Below are 20048 nucleotides of genomic sequence, written 5' to 3'. Positions count from 1 at the left end.
AGGGATGGCTGCAGCAGTTACCACTGCTCATACCTTGAGCTTTCTTTACTATGGTCCCTTCCCTTGAGGTCAGATATACCAATGGACACCTAATCGCTAATTGTTGGTAGGAGGAGTAAATAACCTTCACTGGTAATGTGCATTATTTTTTTTTTTTTTTTTGAGACGGAGTTTCACTCTTTGTTGCCCAGGCTGGGGTGCAGTTGTGCAATCTCAGCTCACCGCAACTTCCACCTCCTGAGTTCAAGCGATTCTCCTGCCTCAGCCTCCCAAGCAGCTGGGATTACAGGTGCCCGCCACCATGCCTGGCTTTTTTTTTTTTTTTTTTAGTAGAGATGGGGTTTCACCATGTTGGCCAAGCTGGTCTCAAACTCCTGACCTCAGGTGATCCGCCTGCCTCAGCCTCCCAAAGTGCTGGGATTACAAGGCATGAGCCACCATGCGTGGCTGCATTATTTACTTTTTAAAAATATTTAGTTCCTACTTTAAAGGAAATTGCAGCTATTGTCAGTTATCCATTTTTATTAAAAAAATGGATGTTTTCTTACATAATCATGTTTCACAATGAATAAAAATGCCATTCCTTGGTATCATCTAATGCCCAATACTTAATCAAATTTTCCTGTATCCAAAAGTCTTTGTATACTTGGTTTGCTAAAATCACCTATGCTGCATTTGACTCCTCCCGCCTCAGCCTCCTGAGTAGCTGGGACTACACACACAAGCCACCACACCCAACCTCCTCCCTTTTCTTCTTCATGCCATTGAGGTGTTGACTAACGTATGGTCTCTATTAGACAAACTTACTTATATCCACTAACTGCGAGGAATGACTAATGGGTGGGGATTTCAGGACAATCAGAAGTCAGTAAGAATGGGAAGACAAGGCTGGGCATAGTGGCTCATGCCTGTAATCCCAGCACTTTGGGAGGCTGAGGCGGGCAGATTGCTTGACATCAGGAGTTTGAGACCAGCCTGGCCAACATGGTGAAATCCCATCTCTACTAAAAATATAAAAATTAGTTGGGCATGGTGGCACAGGCCTATATTCTCAGCTACTCGGGAGGCTGAGGTAAGAGAATTGCTTGAACCCAGGAGGCAGAGGCTGCAGTGAGCTGAGATTGCGCCCCTGCACTCCAGCCTGGACAACAACAGAGCAAGACTCCATCTCAAAAAAAAAAAAGAATGGAAAGACAAAAAAACATTTTGCATCAGGAAGTTATCATGACAAATCCATTTCACTTAAGCATAAAGATGGCCCTAATTTTCAGAGAAGGCAGAAAAACCAAGACATTGGATGTTAGCCATGGAATCTCATTGAATTGATGCCAGTATCTCAGAACCACTAACCTCACTCCTAATGTGCAATCACTGTGTGACAAATGAAGGAATCTGACTGTAGCTTATTCAAGATTGGACTAATTCCTGTGATGTCCACACAAAATTGGCTACTCCAAGTATGTGTTTGCTCATGCAGATTAGCCATTTCTTTATTTTTCACCTAAAAAAGCCCCCTCCATTAAAAAGGTGTAAGAAAGTAATCTCAAGATTAGAATAAGATGGCACACACTCATTTACAAAAAAGAATACACACGTTCCTCATTAATTTATCATTTAATATAAATGCTGACAGAAAGCAGATAAAGACCTTGTAGACACTTTCATATATTTACAATCCAAAAGGTGAATCACCTCCTTCTACTTGTTAAAATAAATCGTTTTATCTGCAACTCATGGGAGCCTTAAACACTAATTAGGAGCAACATGAGGCTGAGTCAGTTTCCAAGGTAATAAAGAAAGGAAATAGCATTTTAACAAAATGGGCATCTTTGATATAAACATGCACACAAATAATACAAAATTGAGAAAGATAGCCCTAGTACTCTCAAAAATCGGCAACAAGTGGGAACATGTACTTATTTAGACCCAGAGTTCTGCTGCCCTAAACATCTTCCTACTACTATTTCTTTTTTTCCACCACACTTGTTTTGAAAGCTGCTTAAAAATCAGAAATATTAAACAGATTAAAAACAAGAGAAATTGTCTATTTCAAATAGGGTTCTTTTTCCTACTCCAAAAGAACTCTCAGGAGATAAGGCCTTCAAATAAGACTTCACAGTTTGCCAGATCCTAAGGAATTATTCACAGCCTGTGAAATTCCAATCCATTTGTCTTCACCATTCCAACCTATTTGTCTTCACTTCTCTTTTTAAAGTTGGAAACACTTGGAAAAAGTAAAATTTCACAAAATTCAGCAATTAGAAAATCAGCTGTCACTTTAAGGCTCAATTTTTTTTTCCTGAACAGGTGGGTGGAGGCAGGCAAGAAAGAATAGGGAGCTGTGGCAATAAAAAAACAAAGAATGCAAGAAAACTTTAAAAAATGGTATGTCTACCACTGACTTATAAGAACAGGAGATATAAATTCTACCCAAAAGTGTAAGTGATTTCATAGTCACTTATAACCTGACTCAAATCTCATGGGCTCCTTTATTAACCAAGATTATTTTTGTCTTGTTAAATATACCTCTGCAGGGCACAATCACTTACAATCAATACGATTGGTAAATTACACAAGCTCTATCCCAAGCAAATATGCACCAATGTTAAAAAGTTATTTTTTTTAAAAAACAAAATAAAACAAAATAAAATCCACCCAAAAAGGTGATAATGACTGCAGAATGTCTCGGGGAGACTGGTATGAGCCTAAAGACCAAATTACCATAGTCAGAGAAAAAAGGCAGAAGGGGTAACAAGGGGAAGACACACACACACGAAGAGGAATCTCAAAACTGGAAAATGTTTAAGTGGGTGAAAGGTTTTGTTCATTACCTTAATTCACTTTTTCCATTGTTCTTGTACCAAAAAGTCATAGATTAATCATAAAGAAAGATAATGAGCCTTGTGGACTAATTAATTTAAAAAAAAAAGTTCTTTTTATTCCCAGGAAGCAGGGAAGAGGAAAAAGGATGAACGGGGGAGAAGTGTGAAAATTTAGGCCAACGATCCATCTGGAAAAAATAACTCTCAGGACAGTGTCTTAGTTGAACACAGGATGTAAAAACGATAAGCAAAAGCTAAATGCCTTTAAATCAGAGAACTATTTTATGGGGTAGTTCAGATATTATAAGAATGACAGCCAATCAATGGAGAAACATTACACAAATAAATGGTGATTAAAAAGAAAAATGAAAATAATAATAATAATAATAGAGCAACCAATTAGTCACCCACTAGTTTGTTTCCAATCTTTTTCTTGACCCTTTCATACACTCACTGGGGTGGGGGACCACCTGACAGTTTCCAGTTATAAGATGACTCTGAGTGTACAACCTAAAATGGATGCCAAAGACTTGTGAGCTCTGTCTGCTTAGAGTTAGAACAGAAACAAAAACAAATCTGAAACAGTAAGACCTCAATACAAGAAAACAACTCACCTTATCTAGTATAAAATAAACATTAGGATAACAAACTCCACAGGATTTTATTTTTCTAAATACACATTTTTGGACACAATATTATCTTGAGGTTTAAGTTCTTCCCACTTATTGTGCCTTACTTTCTTGTGAAAATAAAGTTTGTTCTCTAGGGATGTTTCCGCGATAAAGTTTAGGAGAAATTCAGTGTTTGGCTGAAAATCCAGAGGCTCTGAAAACAAGGATTCCAGTGGTGAGGTAAGTCCCTTTATTACAATAGGATTTCAAAGGGCTCTTTACCCACTTTGTTCAGTGCAGTATTGGAAACGTAACTATTAGGAATAGATTTATTATTAAAAGGTGTTACTTATTCCTGGTGGTGACAGTCTTATTCTTTATTAACACTATAGCTAGTACTACTTATCAATTATAATCTATTACTTGTGAGATCTTTAGTGAACACAGAAATAAAATCTTAAAAATTCAAATCTTAAGATTTACTTGCTACAATTAATAGTACCTTTTGACAAAAACACCTTTCTTTTTGAAGTGGCTCAGAAAAGCTAAATTGAGAAAATGTTTAATAGTAACTATAATCAACCTACAACTCCCAATAAGTCATTTCAGCAGGAAAATTTCATAAACCTGAGCTGAAGCAACAAATAAATATAAAAATCATAGCTGTCTAAAGTAGAAAGCTATGAATGTGGATCAGCAAAATGGGCACTCAGGTAAAATGATGACAGTAGTAGACTGCTTGCTTGTTCAGGTGCTAATGATGAAAGTAAAATTTGCTTTAGTTTAGTAGGTCTAATTTTTCTTAAAAGGATAGGCAGATTTTTCAGGGGAGGAGATCACCTTGCAACACTGTAACCATATCATCAGTTAAAAATTTAACACACTTAGACTCTTGTTAGGGGGAAAAAAATCTAAGTAAACACTGTAGTTAATTTCCAGGTAGGTTATTAATCTCTCCTAAAAAGTAACTGGGCCATTCCTTTCAATGACATATAAATCGTTACAGGTGCTTTTTACAGATAGATTTTACAAATAAAACCTTTACTCAATTATTTAAAACGAGCAAAAAGAGAGTAGAAAAATGGTGAGACTGCTACCCACCACCATTTGTATATAAGTGACAGCAACTGAATACTTCTTTACTGAGACGAATCCTTTTTTTAGTGAAAATATTTTGTCTTGAATTTTAACAATCTGTACATGTACTGACTATAGTTAGTTATTTCTCACCAGTCACATACTCAAGAATTCTTTTACTCAGACCCATGACTTGACCACAGTGATAGCAGAAGCTGGGGTGGGCACAAATGCTTATACACAATATTACAAAAGATGACATTCACTGGCTTAGAGAAACTGATGAATTTTCATTACTTTTACATTTTACAAGGCTAGCTAACTTTAACAGTTAACTTTAGATAAATCTACTTACACAGTACAATCAACTCACAAATACTAAAAGGTTTCATGATCAAAATGGCTACTACTTCCCCCAAAACCAAAACAGAGTAAAGCACAAGTCTTTGGCTCTCCTTTAAAGAAAACAGCAGGTTACCATTCTTAACCAGACCTTTGTTTGCCTACCAGTAGGGCAAATACCACATTTGTGCATCACTGAGTAATAACACCATTAGAAAAGGCAACTTCACAGAAGTTATTGGCTAAGCGAATTCATTTGAATGCTCTGTTTTGAGGCAGCAAACTGTCACTGTTGCAGATTGGGGAGGGCAGTGGGTAAGTCAAGGGGAAATTACAGGGTGGAAAAAGGTCAAGAAAAAAAAAAGACATTTATGGAAAAATGTAAACTTCTTGAGCTCCATCCCTGAAGAACTCTGGAAAGTCTGGTGGAGTTATATACTCAAAGTAGCAAATGAGAATCATACCAATATTCTTTTAGGCAAAAGAAATATATGGGAAAGAATAGAAGGGAAGGGAAATAAGATGGGAGAAAGGAATCACCAACATTAATGCTGTACCAAACAATTTTTTAAATACATTGAGTAGTTGAGTATTTGTAGTTGGCATTAGGAATAATGTCTTATCAATATCTAGAATACTACTACTAGAAATCTAGCTAACTCTTCTTTTAATTAGAAAAGTAATAAGGAATGGATCTTTGGTCACTTCAGCCTCTGTAAGTTATCTAAGACAGGACAGTTACTGGACTTATTTTATGACAAAATTATATATAAATTAGGCAAAAGAGCTACATATAAACCAGAAATGGAATCTAGATGTCTTATTCTCAGTTCTTCTACCCTTTCCTAGAGACTCCTTGAAAAAAGAGTAAGTCAAAATACTTTTATATTTCTCGCTATAAATAAAATTCCCTCACCTATGTATGAGTGAACACAATGCTTATTACTCCTACCTTAACCCATCTCAGATATCCAATTTTTGCTTTTGAATTTACCGAAATACAAATAAAGTAATATTTAGAAGAAACTAATATTTTAGTAAGTAGAAAACATAGAAACTGTATTTCCTATCTGGTTTCATCTTTTGTCTCTAAAAAAAACAAAATTAAAAAGCCAGAAGAAATTAATACCTTTTAGATTTTGATTTTAAAAAAGTAGTTACAGAGTCAAGCACTTATGCCCAAATATGCCATTTGTCCTTACAGGCTCATGATATCACAGAGAAAAGGAAAAGGAAAAAAAAAAAAAAACAAATTTTGGGGGTGTTAGTGAATTCCTAAAACCACTGATGAGCACTAGGAAAGCTGCAAGAATTTCCATTAGGTAAGGTGGAATGACCAATTTAAAATACATTATAGGCACAATGGGACCATATACCATCCTTCTGCCTTTCTGCCCAACCAGGTTAGCTCTAGAGTGTAGGACCATGGAGGGGTACAGCTTGAATTCAGGTTACAATTAAAAAGATTTTTTTCCCCCAAATGAAAATACACGAAAAGAGAAAGATACTATTTTAAGTCAAGTTTATACAGTGACTCTTCTGGTTTTGTTCAGAACAGGAATACTGTATAAATTAATCCCTGCTCCTGCCTACTTCACAGAATCAAAATGGCGAAAGCCAAGAACAAGTGTATTTAAAGGAAATAAGAAGAAGAATAACAGAAACTGAGTTACTAAGGGGTTTCAACTGATATTCAAAATGAATCTTTACTTTTATTCTAAACTTAAAAATTAATACCCACAAATTATCTTCTAATACAAGAATCATTCTGAATTCCAAAGTGAATCAACTGCTTCTAAAATTTAGGATGATCTGACATATCCAAAGGAGATCGGTCCAAATCTGCTTATAAGGTTGTAGTATAAAAATTAGCTGGACGTGGTGGCGCGTGCCTGTAGTCCCAGCTACTCAGGAGGCTGAGGCAGGAGAATCGCTTGAACCCAGGAGGTGGAGGTTGCAGTGAGCCAAGATCAACCCACTGCACTCCAGCCTGGGTGACAGAAGGAGACTCCCTCTCAAAAAAAAAAAAAAAAAAAAAAAAAAAAGAAGGTTGGAGGCCAATAATGTTGCCTTTTACTGTTATGCTGAGAAATGAAAAATTGGGACTCTGTCAGACATACAAAAGTTGTTTCTTTCCTTCTCCCAATAAACAATAGGCATTTAAAGTGGAAATGTAAAAAGGGTTTTAAGTAAAAGTCAAAAAGCAAACAAAAGCAAACAAACAAACAAAAAAAAAGCAAAAGCATATATATATATATTTTTTTTTTAAAAGAAGAAAAATGTATAAGAAAACTGGAAAAAAAAAAAAAGCCTCACCTTCATTCAGTGCTTCTACCACCTCCCAATCGGTCAATTTATCGCAACAGCTGCGCTCATGCGAAAAAATCCTTAAAACATACCCAATATATATACAGATATAGCTATGTATATATGTATATATATAATATATATATAAATTTTTATTTAAATAAAAAAGAAAGCTCGAATCCCAAGCCAATATGTGTATATCAAATCCTTGACCAGCCAGGTCTGTAGGGCATAATCAAATTCAATGTGAAATAGTATATAAACACGGTGCCTTGACTGGGCAAATTAAATAATTGCTACTCAAAAGAGTGTTCTGTTTGGACTCTCCTACTGGTAGGCAATGGCAGGACTGTATTACCCTTCCCACCCCCACCACCCATTTGTTTAAGTTAACAGTATGATGGACACAGAGCTTAGACTGAGGTTGTTATGACCTCAGCAGCAGTTAAGGGTTAAGAAAATAAGAAACAAGAAAAATATAAACTCTTGTTTTTACCCAAAAAAGCAATGTAGTAACTTATTACATAACCAGTGCTTTCTAATTTAGTAGCAAAATCCAGAAAGGGAAACTGAAAAAATCAGGCAAATAGAGGAATGGAGAGGGCAACTATATCAAACAGTCCCCACTAAACACGTTTTACAGGGTCTTAGTTAAGCACAGACACATGGCATCAGAATATGTGCAGCAGAATAAAAAAAAAAAAAAATCCTTACTCTTTTCAACATTTTCATGAAGAAACATTTTCAACATTGGACAGCTAAGTCTATGAAAAATGACTTCAAACTATTTCCTACCTACTTATACTAATGATTCTGAGCAACAAGTGATCAATTCATAAACTATCCTTAAGACTCAATCAGTTTACAAGTAAAACAAAAACATCCATTAAAATAATGTGGCTCTATTCATTTTAAGTTCAAATCAAATGTTGCAGTTTTAAAACATAGTTGATTGTCCTTGTTTTTGAGCATCCTATGATTTCGGCAAAAGTTTAATTTGAAAAGCACTGCTTCAAATTTCCAACCATGAGCTGAACGCAGGTGAAACACCAAACATGTATTTTCAGTGCTAATAAGTTAGTTAATTCTTGATCAACATTTAAATCTAATTAAACACTGAATCAGCTTTCTGATTATATTAAGAGAATGCAAATGATCCTTAATATGAAAATGAGGACTTCAAAAATTGGTAATTCTATTTGAAAAGTTGAAAATAAAAACAAGAAATAAAACCCTCCCAAACAAAAAGCTTCAATGTCAAGAAAAACATACGTATCCAATGAAGCTAGTGATCTAGAAAGGGATAAAGAATTCCAAATAACAGCTCTGGGAAAAGTTGGTTTGCTGCACATTTTCTAATAACTCAGTCTAGTACTGTCTGTTTCTCAAGCACCACAGAATTCTCCGGAAGCTAACGTTTTTGGTCTAAGTTTATGGGGTGATGAGAATTGATAAGGATTGGGGGTGAGGAATTATACAAATTATACACTGGGTATGTAATACCAAAATACAAGAAAACCTACTTCATTAAGATCATACAATTAATCAAACAGAGTGTATATATAATATCTTTTTTTTTTTTTTTAAGCCCTGGATCCAAGGCGTCCAAAGTTATTAAAATAAAGTTCATTCACAGAACAAAAACAAATTTAATCTGAATTGCTTGCAGATACTGCTAATTTTCTTTTTCTTTAAATTAAAAAAATGCATTAATGTGAACTATGTGCAGGGTTTGCTTTTAGTAGTGGTGTTTGTGCACATTGCCTCTGGTGAATTTCCTGGATTTCTCTGACCGCTCTTAAGAGAAAAAGTTTAGAAGTTATGCATTCTCCTACCCCTATGCCCGACAAACTGATTAGGAGCAGAAGATAAAAGTAGGACTCCTCATATTTTAAGGAGCAGAACTGGGAGTAACTCCTGATCTCTGGGAGTCATTATTATCCCCTCCTCCCTCAGGGTCCTCTGATAGGTTCAGAGAGCTGGTCTTGTTTGATAGGAGGCTGATATTCTCTTGTGTCAAGGCTGATCCATTTGGTACATCACTGCTGACATTTTAAAATTTTGAAAAAGGAGAGAGAGAAAAATGATTAGTACAATAAAATCAACAGGGGATAAAATTTAGCATGATAAAAAATATATAAATGGCTTCCACATTTTAATCTACAGCCCCTTATCCATGTTTTAGCACACGGTTGGCAAACTAAAGCTAGCCAGGTGCATTTTTTTTTTCAGGTGCGTATTTCTGTAACTAAAGTTTTATTGGAATATAGCCTGGTCATTTGTTTAACGTATTATCTACTGCTTTCAAACCACAGAGCAGAGTTGAGAATTGCGACAAAAACTGTAAGGCCCATATCTTAAAATACTTACTACCTGGCCTTTAAGAAAAGTACTTATCCCTGATTTAGCAGGTTTGCTACTATAAGAAATAATTTTGAGCTCATGCCTATAATCCTAGCACTTTCGGAGGCCGAGGCAGGTGGATCACTTGAGCTCAGGAGTTGGAGACCAGCCTGGCCAACATGGTGAAACCCTGTCTCTACTAAAAATACAAAAATTAGCCTGGTGGTGCGTGCCTGTAAAAACCTACTAGGGAGGCAGAGGCACAAGAATTGCTTGAACCTGAGAGGCAGAGGTTTCACTGAGCCAAGATCGCACCACTACACTCCAGCCTGGGTGATAGAATGAGATTTTATCAAAAAAAAAAAAAAAAAAAAAAAAAGCCAGGCGTGGTGGCTTATGCCTGTAATCCCAGCACTTTGAGAGGCCGAGGCAGGTGGATCATGAGGTCAGGAGTTTGAGACCAGCCTGGCTAAGATACTATTTTTAATAGATACCCGTCTCTATTAAAAATACAAAAACTAGGCGGGTGTGGTGGCACGCGCCTGTAGTCCCAGCTACTTGGGAGGCTGAGGCAGGAGAATCACTTAAATCCAGGAGGTGGAAGTTGCAGTGAGCCAAGACCATGCCATTGCACTCCAGCCTGGGTGACATAGTGAGACTCCGTCTCAAAAAAAAAAAAAAAAAAAAAAAGAATCCAAGGTAATGCATGAATTAAAAAAACAGTCAAAATCCAAGCCTGAAAAGCATTAGAAATTTTTGTTATATATCGTCAGGGGGGCAACTTAGGACTATGCATTCAAAAGCCTCAAAAGAGCCTTAGAAAATAATTTAAGATATGCAAACAAAGCATTAATTGTAATACTGTTTATTGTAGGGTTGTTCATGGTAGTTGATATGTATCTTTCCATATCTGCAGAATAATATTGGATAATATAGGATAGACTGAATTAAAAACCAGGGAGATGGAGTGCTGGGTTTGTAAAACTAGCAAGAGGCTAAATGCCCACACACTTTAAAAAGACTGGAAAGAGCCAGGTGCGGTGGCTCACACCTGTAATCCCAGTACTTTGGGAGGCCGAGGCAGGTGGATCACCTGAGGTCGGGAGTTTGAGACCAGCCTGACCAACATGGAGAAACCCTGTCTCTACTAAAAATACAAAATTAGCCACGCATGGTGGTGCATGCCTGTAATCCCAGCTACTCGAGAGGCTGAGGCAGGAGAATCGCTTGAACCTGGGAGGCGGAGGTTGTGGTGAGCCGAGATTGTGCCATTGCACTCCAGCCTGGGCAACAAGAGCGAAGCTCTGTCTCCAAAAAAAAAAAAAAAAAAAAAAAAAGGACTGGAAAGATAATATAATACACCAAAATGTTAACAAGAGGTATCTCTCAATATTGGAATTACAGGCAATTTTAAAATTTGCCCTTTTCTAAAATTTTCCATTTCCTAAAGCTAATTTTTTGTAACATATTTAAGATGGGGGAGTGACTTTATTTTTTGTTTTTTTCTTTTTTTTTTTACATTGAGCATATAGTACTTTTATAATGTAAAGATATAAGGCTGTATTCGAAATAAATTTAAAAACAAGGAGAAGATGGAAACATAACCAGAAATTTTCCTTTGTTAGGTATTAATAGATAATTCAACCTTGGATCTAAGTTTTGTAACTCCAGATTTATGCAAAAATTTTTTTTTTTTTTTTTTTTTGAGACCGAGTCTCACTCTGTCGCCAGGCTGGAGTACAGTGGCACGATCTTGGCTCACTGCAACCTCCCCCTCCCAGGTTCAAGTGATCCTCCTGCCTCAGCCTCCCGAGTAGCTGGGACTACAGGCACGTGCCACCATGCCAAACTAATCTTTGTATTTTCAGTAGAGACGGGGTTTCACCATGCTGGCCAGGATGGTCTCGATCTCTTGGCCTCGTGATCTGCCCGCCTCAGCTTCCCAAAGTGCTGGGATTACAGGCGTGAGCCACTGCGCCCGGCTGCAAAAATATTCTTTATGTACACAGAATAAGGTTATTTTAAGAATCAAATTATATTTATGAGGGTATTTCTGATACGACTGGATAATATACTAGTTTCTCTTTTGTGTGTAATTTAATATGGCTATGAAAATCTCCTTTTCTTTACCTGAATGTCAATGTAAGGTCCTCAGCCGGAACCTTGTTTTGTGGTTCTGGTTGTCCATTTTCTGCTTGTTTACTTGTATTCAGTTTGCTTTTCATGTCCAGAGAACACTGGTTTTCCTTTGAAAGAGAAGGAAATAAAATCAGTTATCGTCTATTTAATGGTGTTAATGGGAGAGACCAAATTACAGATAATACAAAGTGATGATCCAGAAATCATATTCAATTTTGTAAAATAACCAAAGAAACTGGCAGACTAAAAGAGTGACATACATAAAAACATAACAGAATACAACCCACTTGCTCACTAACCAGTGAGCTGAGATTGCACCACTGCACTCCCAACCTGGGTGACAGAGTGAGACTCCCTCTCAAAAAAAAAAAAAAAAAAAAAAAAAAAGGCTAGGCATGGTGGCTTACACCAGTAATCCCAGCACTTTGGGAGGCTGAGGTGGGCGTATCACCTGAGGTCAGGAGTTTGAGATCAGCCTGGCCGACAAGGCAAAACCCCATCTCTATTAAAAATATAAAAAAAATTAGCTGGGCGTGGTGGCAGGCGCCTGTAATCCTAGCTACTTGGGAGGCTGAGGCAGAAGAATCACTTGAACCCAGGAGGCAGAGGTTGCAGCAAGCTGAGATCGTGCCACTGCACACCAGCCTAGGCAACAGTGTGAGACTGTGTCTCAAAAAAAAACTAAAAAAATAAAAAATAAAAAACAAAAACTACCCTGGTGTGGTGGCAGGCACCTGTAAACCCAGCTACTCAGGAGACTGAGGCAGGAGAATCAAGGGAACATGGGAGGTGGAGGTTGCAGTGAGCTGAGGTTGCGCCACTGCCCTCCACCCTGGGTGACAGAGACTCAATCTCAAAAAAAAAAAAAAGCAAACCAAAGTACAATAAATATCTTTAACATACTTACTGAAAGCAAAAAAACCTGCATACTCAATTTATTTGCTTAGAAAGATTATGAAAACTGGCCGGGTGCGGTGGCTCACAATTGTAATCCCAGCACTTTGGGAGGCCGAGGCGGGTGGATCACGAGGTCAGGAGATCGAGACCATCCTGGCTAACATGGTGAAACCCCGTCTCTCCTAAAAATACAAAAAATTAGCCGGGCGAGGTGGCGGGCGCCTGTAGTCCCAGCTACTTGGGAGGCTGAGGTAGGAGAATGGCGTGAACCCGGGAGGCAGAGCTTGCAGTGAGCCGAGATCGCGCCACTGCACTCCAGCCTGGGCGACAGAGCGAGACTCCGCCTCGGCGACAGAGCGAGACTCCGCCTCAAAAAAAAAAAAAATTTTTTGAAAACTATGCAACAAAAAAAATCATATCATGCAACCTGAGGAATCCCCTAAGATTCAAAATTTACTAAAATGAATGTCCGTGCACTATGAAGCAAATCCTAAGAATATTAATGGATATAGTTATTCCTAAGCATATATAATGGATACAGGAAAGAATGTGCAGATTGCATATCACTCATAGCAAAAATAGGTCATCATTATAAAGGCTACGAAACTAGAATGTTATCTGGTGAATACATCTTTATATAACATGTTGTCATTGCAAAATAGTAAACACCATCCTATTTGCTTCCCTAATCAGTATGCTAAACAGACATTTAAGAACTTCCATTAAGTTCTTAAATTAAAGAAGCATTAAAACCTTGTTTTCCCTAAAAGTTAATGAAGAATTCTAAGACAAAGAACACACCCAAACCAGAAGAGAATGAGGAAGGGAATGATAAAATCGGAAGGTAGCCCACCTGCATGAGAATTATTTTAAATATTAATCACTCATCAGAGTGCCTTGAAGTGATGATTCTGTACCTCTAGATAATTCTAGAGCCACATGAAAGATTTCATTTCACCTTCCCTCTCTTTCCCCACCATAACACTCACCATACTCAGTTCCCGTGTTCTCTTCCCGATTTCCCTTTCCACCTGGTGCAGTTCCAAGCTCAACTGCTCACTTGACATCATCCCAGGCCATTTTGGAGGTGGCGGTGGCGGGGGCTGTGACTGGCCTGCCAGGGTGTTTGCCTCCCTCTGCAACACCAGCCTGTTACTAACAGCCTAGTGCATAAAGCCAAGCACACAGAAAACTCAACACATTTCACACCATGCACAGAATAACCAGGCTCAATTCCAGACCACAGCCTTGAGTAGCTTATCACCCAGCTATTTGCAACAAAAATAATGCAACTGTAAGGAGCTGTTCTCTTTGAGTGCCATCTGAACAAAAAAATAACAAAACAGGGACATTGAAATTTAGTAAACAGTAATTTCATCTTAAGTATAAATTGCTCCTTGTATTTTCTGATCTGAAAGAGAAGTTGGCTACGCATGGTGGCTCATGCCTTTAATTCTAGCACTTTGGGAGGCTGAGGTGGGAGATCACTTGAGGCCAGGAATTTGAGATCCACCTGGGAAATATATCAAGATCTCGCCTCTACAAAAAATAAAAAATAAAAAAAAAAAAACAAATGAGCCTGGGATGGTGGTGTGGGCCCATAGCCCTAGCTACTAGGGAGGATCACTTGAGCCCAGGAGTTTAAGATTACAGCGAGCTGCTATGATGATGCCACTGCACTCCATGCACTCCAGCCTGGGCAACAGAGTGAGACCTTGTCTCTCAAAAAAAAAAAAAAAAAGGAAATGGAAGAAAAACAAGTCAACTACAGATGTGTATCTTTCCCCCTCTGTTTTTAATGGTAATTTTCTCTGAAGTAAATCCTATAACTTATTTCAATGAAACCTCAGTAATGGCAAGGACTTTTAACCGTACTGAGTTAAATATGTGGCAAGTTTCTAAATAATACTGATAGTCTTTTTGGACAGAAAATGTGCCTGGAAACTTTAAAACAAAAAACCATGCATTTGGTGGGGGGAAAGGGGAGGGATAGCATTAGGAGATATACCTAATGTAAATGACGAGTTAATGGGTGCAGCACACCAACATGGCACATGTATACCATATGTAACAAACCTGCACGTTGTGCACATGTACCCTGGAACTTAAAGTATATAAAACAAACAAACAAACAAAAAACCATGCATTTGAAGATATGGAGTAATGCCTTATTGGGTTGAAGGTCTGAATCTTTAAAAAGTTAATAAACGAAAGATTGCCATAAGCAAACATGGCATTCTGTTTCTATGACAGGAATCAGCAAGACGTTCTGAATCAATGTAAATAAGCAATGGCAAAAGCAGACAAAATCTAAATATTACATAGATTTTTAAAATTCCTAAATCTAATTGCGTACATAGGGGCACAAGCCAGCTATATGTTCCAAAAACAATCTCCTACTGGTCTTCCTAAAAAGAAAGTCTACTAAGAAAGTCTGTCTTATAACTTTTTTTCCCCCCAAAAGTGATGGCTTACTTATTAAAGATTATGGTAGAAAGACAGAGTAATGTTCTAACAGTACCATTTTTTCCTCCAGAAAGGACAATGTATTTATCATTAGAATGTCTTCAGTTTTCCATATTCAAAGAATATGTTCCAATGTAAAGGATGATGTATAAACAAAACCTAGTCTTCCTTATGTGGCACTTAAAAGATTTTAAAAATTCCTGTTTTGTTTTTTTTTTTTTTTGAGACAGGGTCTCACTCTGTCACTCAGGCTGGAGTACAGTGGCACCATCAGGGCTCACTGCAGCCTCGACCTCCCTGGGCTCAGGTGATCCTCATGCCTTCAGCCTCCTGAGTAGCTGAGACTACAGGCGTGCACTACCATGCCTGGCCAATTTCTGCACTTTTTGTAGTGAAGGGATTTTGCCATGTTACCCAGGCTGATCTCAAACTCCTGAGCTCAAGCAATCCATCTGCTTTGGCCTCCCAAAGTGCTGGGATTACAAGCATGAACCACCACGTCCAGCCAGATTTTAAAAATTCTTTAGTTTTGTTTCTCTAAGTGTCAGGCAGCATGATGGAAAGAACACTGAATCTGGAGTATGAAGACTTGGGTTCATGTTTCAACTTCTGAGAAACTCATATACTTCAATCAAAAAAGGAGGACAATATCACCTGCCTAACCTATCAGGGATATTGTAAGGGTCAAATAAGATAAGTGGTAGTGATTTTTAAATGGTACAGAACTACGTAAATGAAAAGTGTTATTATTCTTATTAGACCGGAACTATGTTTTATTTTTTAAGTCAAAGTTCTGTTTTTTTTTTTGAGACGGAGTCTCACACTGTAGCCTGGGCTGGAGTGCAATGGCGTGATCTTGGCTCACTGCAACCTCTGCTTCCTGGGTTCACACGATTCTCTTGCCTCAGCCTCCCAAGTAGCTGGGATTACAGGTGCACACTACCATGCCCGGCTAATTTTTTGTATTTTTAGTAGACACGGGGTTTCACTATGTTGGCCAGACTGTTCTCAAACTCCTGACCTCGTGATCTGCTTGCCTCGGCCTCCCAAAGTGCTGGGATTACAGGGGTGAAACCCTATCTCTACTAAAAATACCAAAATTCGCTGAGTATGGTGGTGTACACCTATAATCCCAACTACTCAGGAGGCTGAGGCAGGAGAATTGCATGAACCCAGGAGATGGAGGTTGCAGTGAGTTGAGAGCACGCCACCTCACTCCAGCCTGGGCAACAGAGCAATACTGTCTCAAAAAAAGAAAACCAAAACAAACAAACAAACAAACAAAAATTAAATGTGCCATCAGGGAATATAAGCTCCTGTTGGAAATTTTAGGTAATCTGTTTTCTATTCTTAGGTAGTAGAAATTTTACATTTTCTATTGTCCCAGAGCTAAATCCAGTATTGAATTCTTTGAAGAATGGAAACCTACACTAACTCCTAAGAAACAGACCTTAAAGTTTTTTGTTCATAGTGCCTCAAAAGTTCCTATTTAAAATCTCTGAGAACCCTTCAAAAATTGGAATAAAAATGGCTCTCTAGGCTGGTACCTCTAGTCCACGTAGCTGGGTCTGCTGGCTAATCTGATGGTTCAATTGCTGCAATTCTAGTCGTAGCTGTTCTCTCTCAGCAGATGGAAGGGGTTTTCCATGACTGGCCACTTCTGACATAGATATTCTCTCCCTTTGGTTAGAAAGAAAGTGTGAAGTAAATTTTAACGTTTCATTTTGTTAACATATTACTGACCAGAAAAACAAAAAGAAGTTGCCTAATTTTAAAGGTTTCTACATGTTTGTTCAAGCAAAAAGAATGACTCATACCTCTCACTGAAGTGTCCCTGAGAAGGTATGTTTTGATGAGGTGAATATGGAGAACCTCCCCAGCCACCATGGGTTCCATATGGACTATAATCTGTAAGAGAATGATTTATTATGGTTTAATTCACATATTTGATTCTTCTTTTAAGGTACTCATAATCTGAAAGACATCAGCTTATTGCATACACAGATATCTGGTATCTACCCTAAATGGCCAGATTTTTAAAATTCTTTAACTTTGTTTTTCTAAATGTCAGGCAGCATGATGCTGGGTGCTGATATATGTTTGTTTCTTCCCCAATGAACTTTCAGTCTTTGTAGTTTTTCTTCCAAATTACTGTATAATGAGAATGTTATTCCCCCAAATAACAATTAAGCTATTTGGGGTGGGGGTGGAGTGGGGAAGAAACATTAGGAAAGCTTCACATATAGACATTTAATTTCAGTTTATATACCTAAAATTCTCTCGGTTATATTACCTTTCTTACAGGGATGATTCCATGGAAAGTTTGAAAATTACTGCCTTGCAAGATTACTAAAAACACTGATAGCAAATGGGGAGCAGGGGTAATGCTGAAAGTCAAGATTATGAACCCTTTAGGTCAGCTTATCTCTGAGATTCTTACCTGAAATGTTAATAGACTTTGTAGGAGCTCCCTGAGGTGCCATAGACTGCATTGGACCAGCACCCTGATATATAGTTTTGGAAGTTCGTGAGATGGCACCAAACCGAGACACTGTTGGTCGGTCTCCAAATGGGATGAGGTCATCATCACTGGTTTCTGCTGCTCTTCTCTGAAGATCTAATCGCTGGTCCCTCATTCCTTTACTCTCCACATTCTGATAAAAAAGCAAAATGAGAAATTACCCCACACTCAGATTGCTCTGTAACCTAATTTTTTCTAGATCTGTAATAAGGGTAAAGAAGAGTACAACACTCTTACTGGTAAGACTAAAATCATTAGTTACCTTTGGTTGTTTTTATGTAACATTGGTTTTTAAACCTCTGAGGTGAGGGGTGACAGGGTCTCACACTGTGGCCCAGGCTGGAATGTAGGGGCACTCTCATGGCTCACTGCATCCTCAACCTCCTGAGCTCCAGTGATCCTCCTAGGTAGCTGGGACTAAAGGCATGTACCACCACACCCAGCTAATTTTTTTTTATTATTTATAGAGATGAGGTCTCCCTGTGTTGACCAGGCTGGTCTCAAACTCCTGGGCTTAAGCAATCTTCCTGCCTCAAACTCAGCCTCCCAAAGTGCTGGGATTACAGGTATAAGCCACTGCACCTGTCCTAAGAAATATATTTTTAAAATTTATGGGAGGCCACTGTTTTGTACTAAGCTCCCGCACTAAGCCCCAAGACACCAGATCAAAGCAGAATGTAATCACTTGTGCTAGATGCCACAAAATCAAACTGAACTTGAAAATGGACCAGTTTTCCAAAAAACAGGAGATTCACAGCAATCAATCATAAGAGGACCACTCAGTTTGAACTGGTAAGTCCCTTCTGCTTTAGTCCTATAAGGAAAATAACTTTGAAACAACTAATCTGAGTTTTGTTCCTTTTCTGTTTAGCTCATTAGAGCATCTTTCTATTTCACAGATGAAATGCTTCCTGATTAATCAATCACTAATAAAAGCCAATTCAATCTTTAAGAAATATATATAATGACCTAGTATATATATGCATACAAATATATATTTATCCCTATATAATGTTACACATATATATATATAGACACACAAATATATAATTTGTTTGCACATTAACATTTGAGAAATACTAGGTTAGACTTCTTTCACCTATTTGGGAGGTTTTCAATTACCTCTAGATTGGATTGCAACTTTTTGTTTGTTTTTGAGACAGCGTTCTGCTCTGTTACCAGGTTGGACTGCAGTAGTGTGTGAGCCTCAACCTCCTGGGCTCAAGCAATCCTCCTGCCTCAGCTTCTCAAGTAGCTGGGACCGGCATGCACCACCACACCTAGCTAATTAAAAAAATTTTTGAAGAGATGGGGTCTTGCTATGTTGCCCAGGCTGGTCTTGAACTCCTGGGCTCAAACAGTCCTCCCACCTTGGCCTTCCAAAGTGCTGGGGTTACAGGTTTGAGTCACTATGCCTGGCCCAAACTTTTTAATTCTTTACTGATTTAAGAAAATGAGTTTTATTTTGCTAATACTCGTGTTACTTTAATATAATAACCCTTTCCTTTTGAAAGCCAAGTACAAGGCAAAGATTCCTGCCTAATTTCCCTTCATTTCATTCCAATAAAAGCCTTACTACAGCTTAAAAACAATGCTTCTGTAATCCTACTGCAAAAAAAAAAAAAAAAGATTTATTTTGCTTTTTCTTCCTCTAAAACTCTCTATTTTTGGGGGGGGGGTGGGGCTGGCATATAATCATATTTATGCTATTAGATATCACTTCACTCATTTACAGTGGTTATCAGCATCCAAATCTTCTTTTTTTATTGCAAATATTGGTCTTTTCTTAACCACCTGGAAAAGTATTTATCTATGAAAATCTATATAATAACCTAGGAAACCTCTGTTAGAGTTAATAAGGACAAATGGGTTAATAATAATAGTCAAGGCATACCTTTCAGCAATACCATTTCTTTTTTTTTTTTTTCTGAGATGGAGTCTCACTCTGTTGTCTAGGCTGGAGTGCAGTGGCGCAATCTTGGTTCACTGCAACCTCTGCCTCCCAGGTTCAAGCAATTCTCCTGCCTCAACCTCCCAAGTACCAGGGATTACAGGCTCCTGCTACCATGCCCAGCTAATTTTTGTGTATTTAGTAGAGCTGAGGTTTCGCCATGTTGCCCAGGCTGGTCTCAAACTCCTGACCGCAAGTGATCTGCCTGCCTTGGCCTCCGGAAGTGCTGGGATTACAGGCATGAGCCACGGTAACCAGCCAGCAATACCATTTTTAAGTGTAACTTTCACACACGTGAAGACATACATAAGAATGTTTGTTGGAGTACCATACATAATAGTGAAAGATCAGAAATAGCCTAAATGTCCACCAATACAAAAAATAATCACTGGTATCAGTTACACAGAATATCTCATAAAAGCAGCTAAAATCAATAATCCTGAGCTACAGATATAAATACGGAACGGGTGTGGTGGTTCACACCTGTAATCCCAGCACTTTGGGAGGCCAAGGAGGGCAGAGCACTTGAGGTCAGGAGTTCGAGACAAGCCTGACCAATATGATGAAACTCC

The 20048-nt window shown here is 38.1% G+C and overlaps 1 protein-coding gene across 6 annotated transcripts in view; it reads right to left on the bottom strand.

Annotated features, from left to right (window-relative positions):
• Window positions 1–1598: 1598 nt before the first annotated feature.
• The window catches only part of RC3H1 (ring finger and CCCH-type domains 1), a 95762-nt gene continuing 77312 nt past the window's right edge, over window positions 1599–20048 (bottom strand). The window contains exons 15-20 of one of the 6 annotated variants that reach the window (XM_063648474.1): window positions 17445–17658; window positions 16822–16912; window positions 16552–16684; window positions 13528–13701; window positions 11633–11748; window positions 1599–9204 (exon numbers count right to left, since the gene is read on the bottom strand). In XM_063648474.1, the coding sequence (XP_063504544.1) occupies window positions 9051–9204; window positions 11633–11748; window positions 13528–13701; window positions 16552–16684; window positions 16822–16912; window positions 17445–17658 (882 nt within the window). In that variant the 3' untranslated portion in view covers window positions 1599–9050. The remainder of the gene's footprint in view (window positions 9205–11632; window positions 11749–13527; window positions 13702–16551; window positions 16685–16821; window positions 16913–17444; window positions 17659–20048) is intronic. The other 5 variants (XM_063648476.1, XM_063648479.1, XM_063648483.1 and 2 more) reach the window with 5 other exon arrangements.

This window comes from Pongo pygmaeus, chromosome 1 (assembly GCF_028885625.2).
Source record: "Pongo pygmaeus isolate AG05252 chromosome 1, NHGRI_mPonPyg2-v2.0_pri, whole genome shotgun sequence".
Lineage (NCBI taxonomy): Eukaryota > Metazoa > Chordata > Mammalia > Primates > Hominidae > Pongo > Pongo pygmaeus.
Note: the sequence above shows the minus strand (reverse complement) of the source record. Positions and strands in the feature narration are given on the sequence as shown.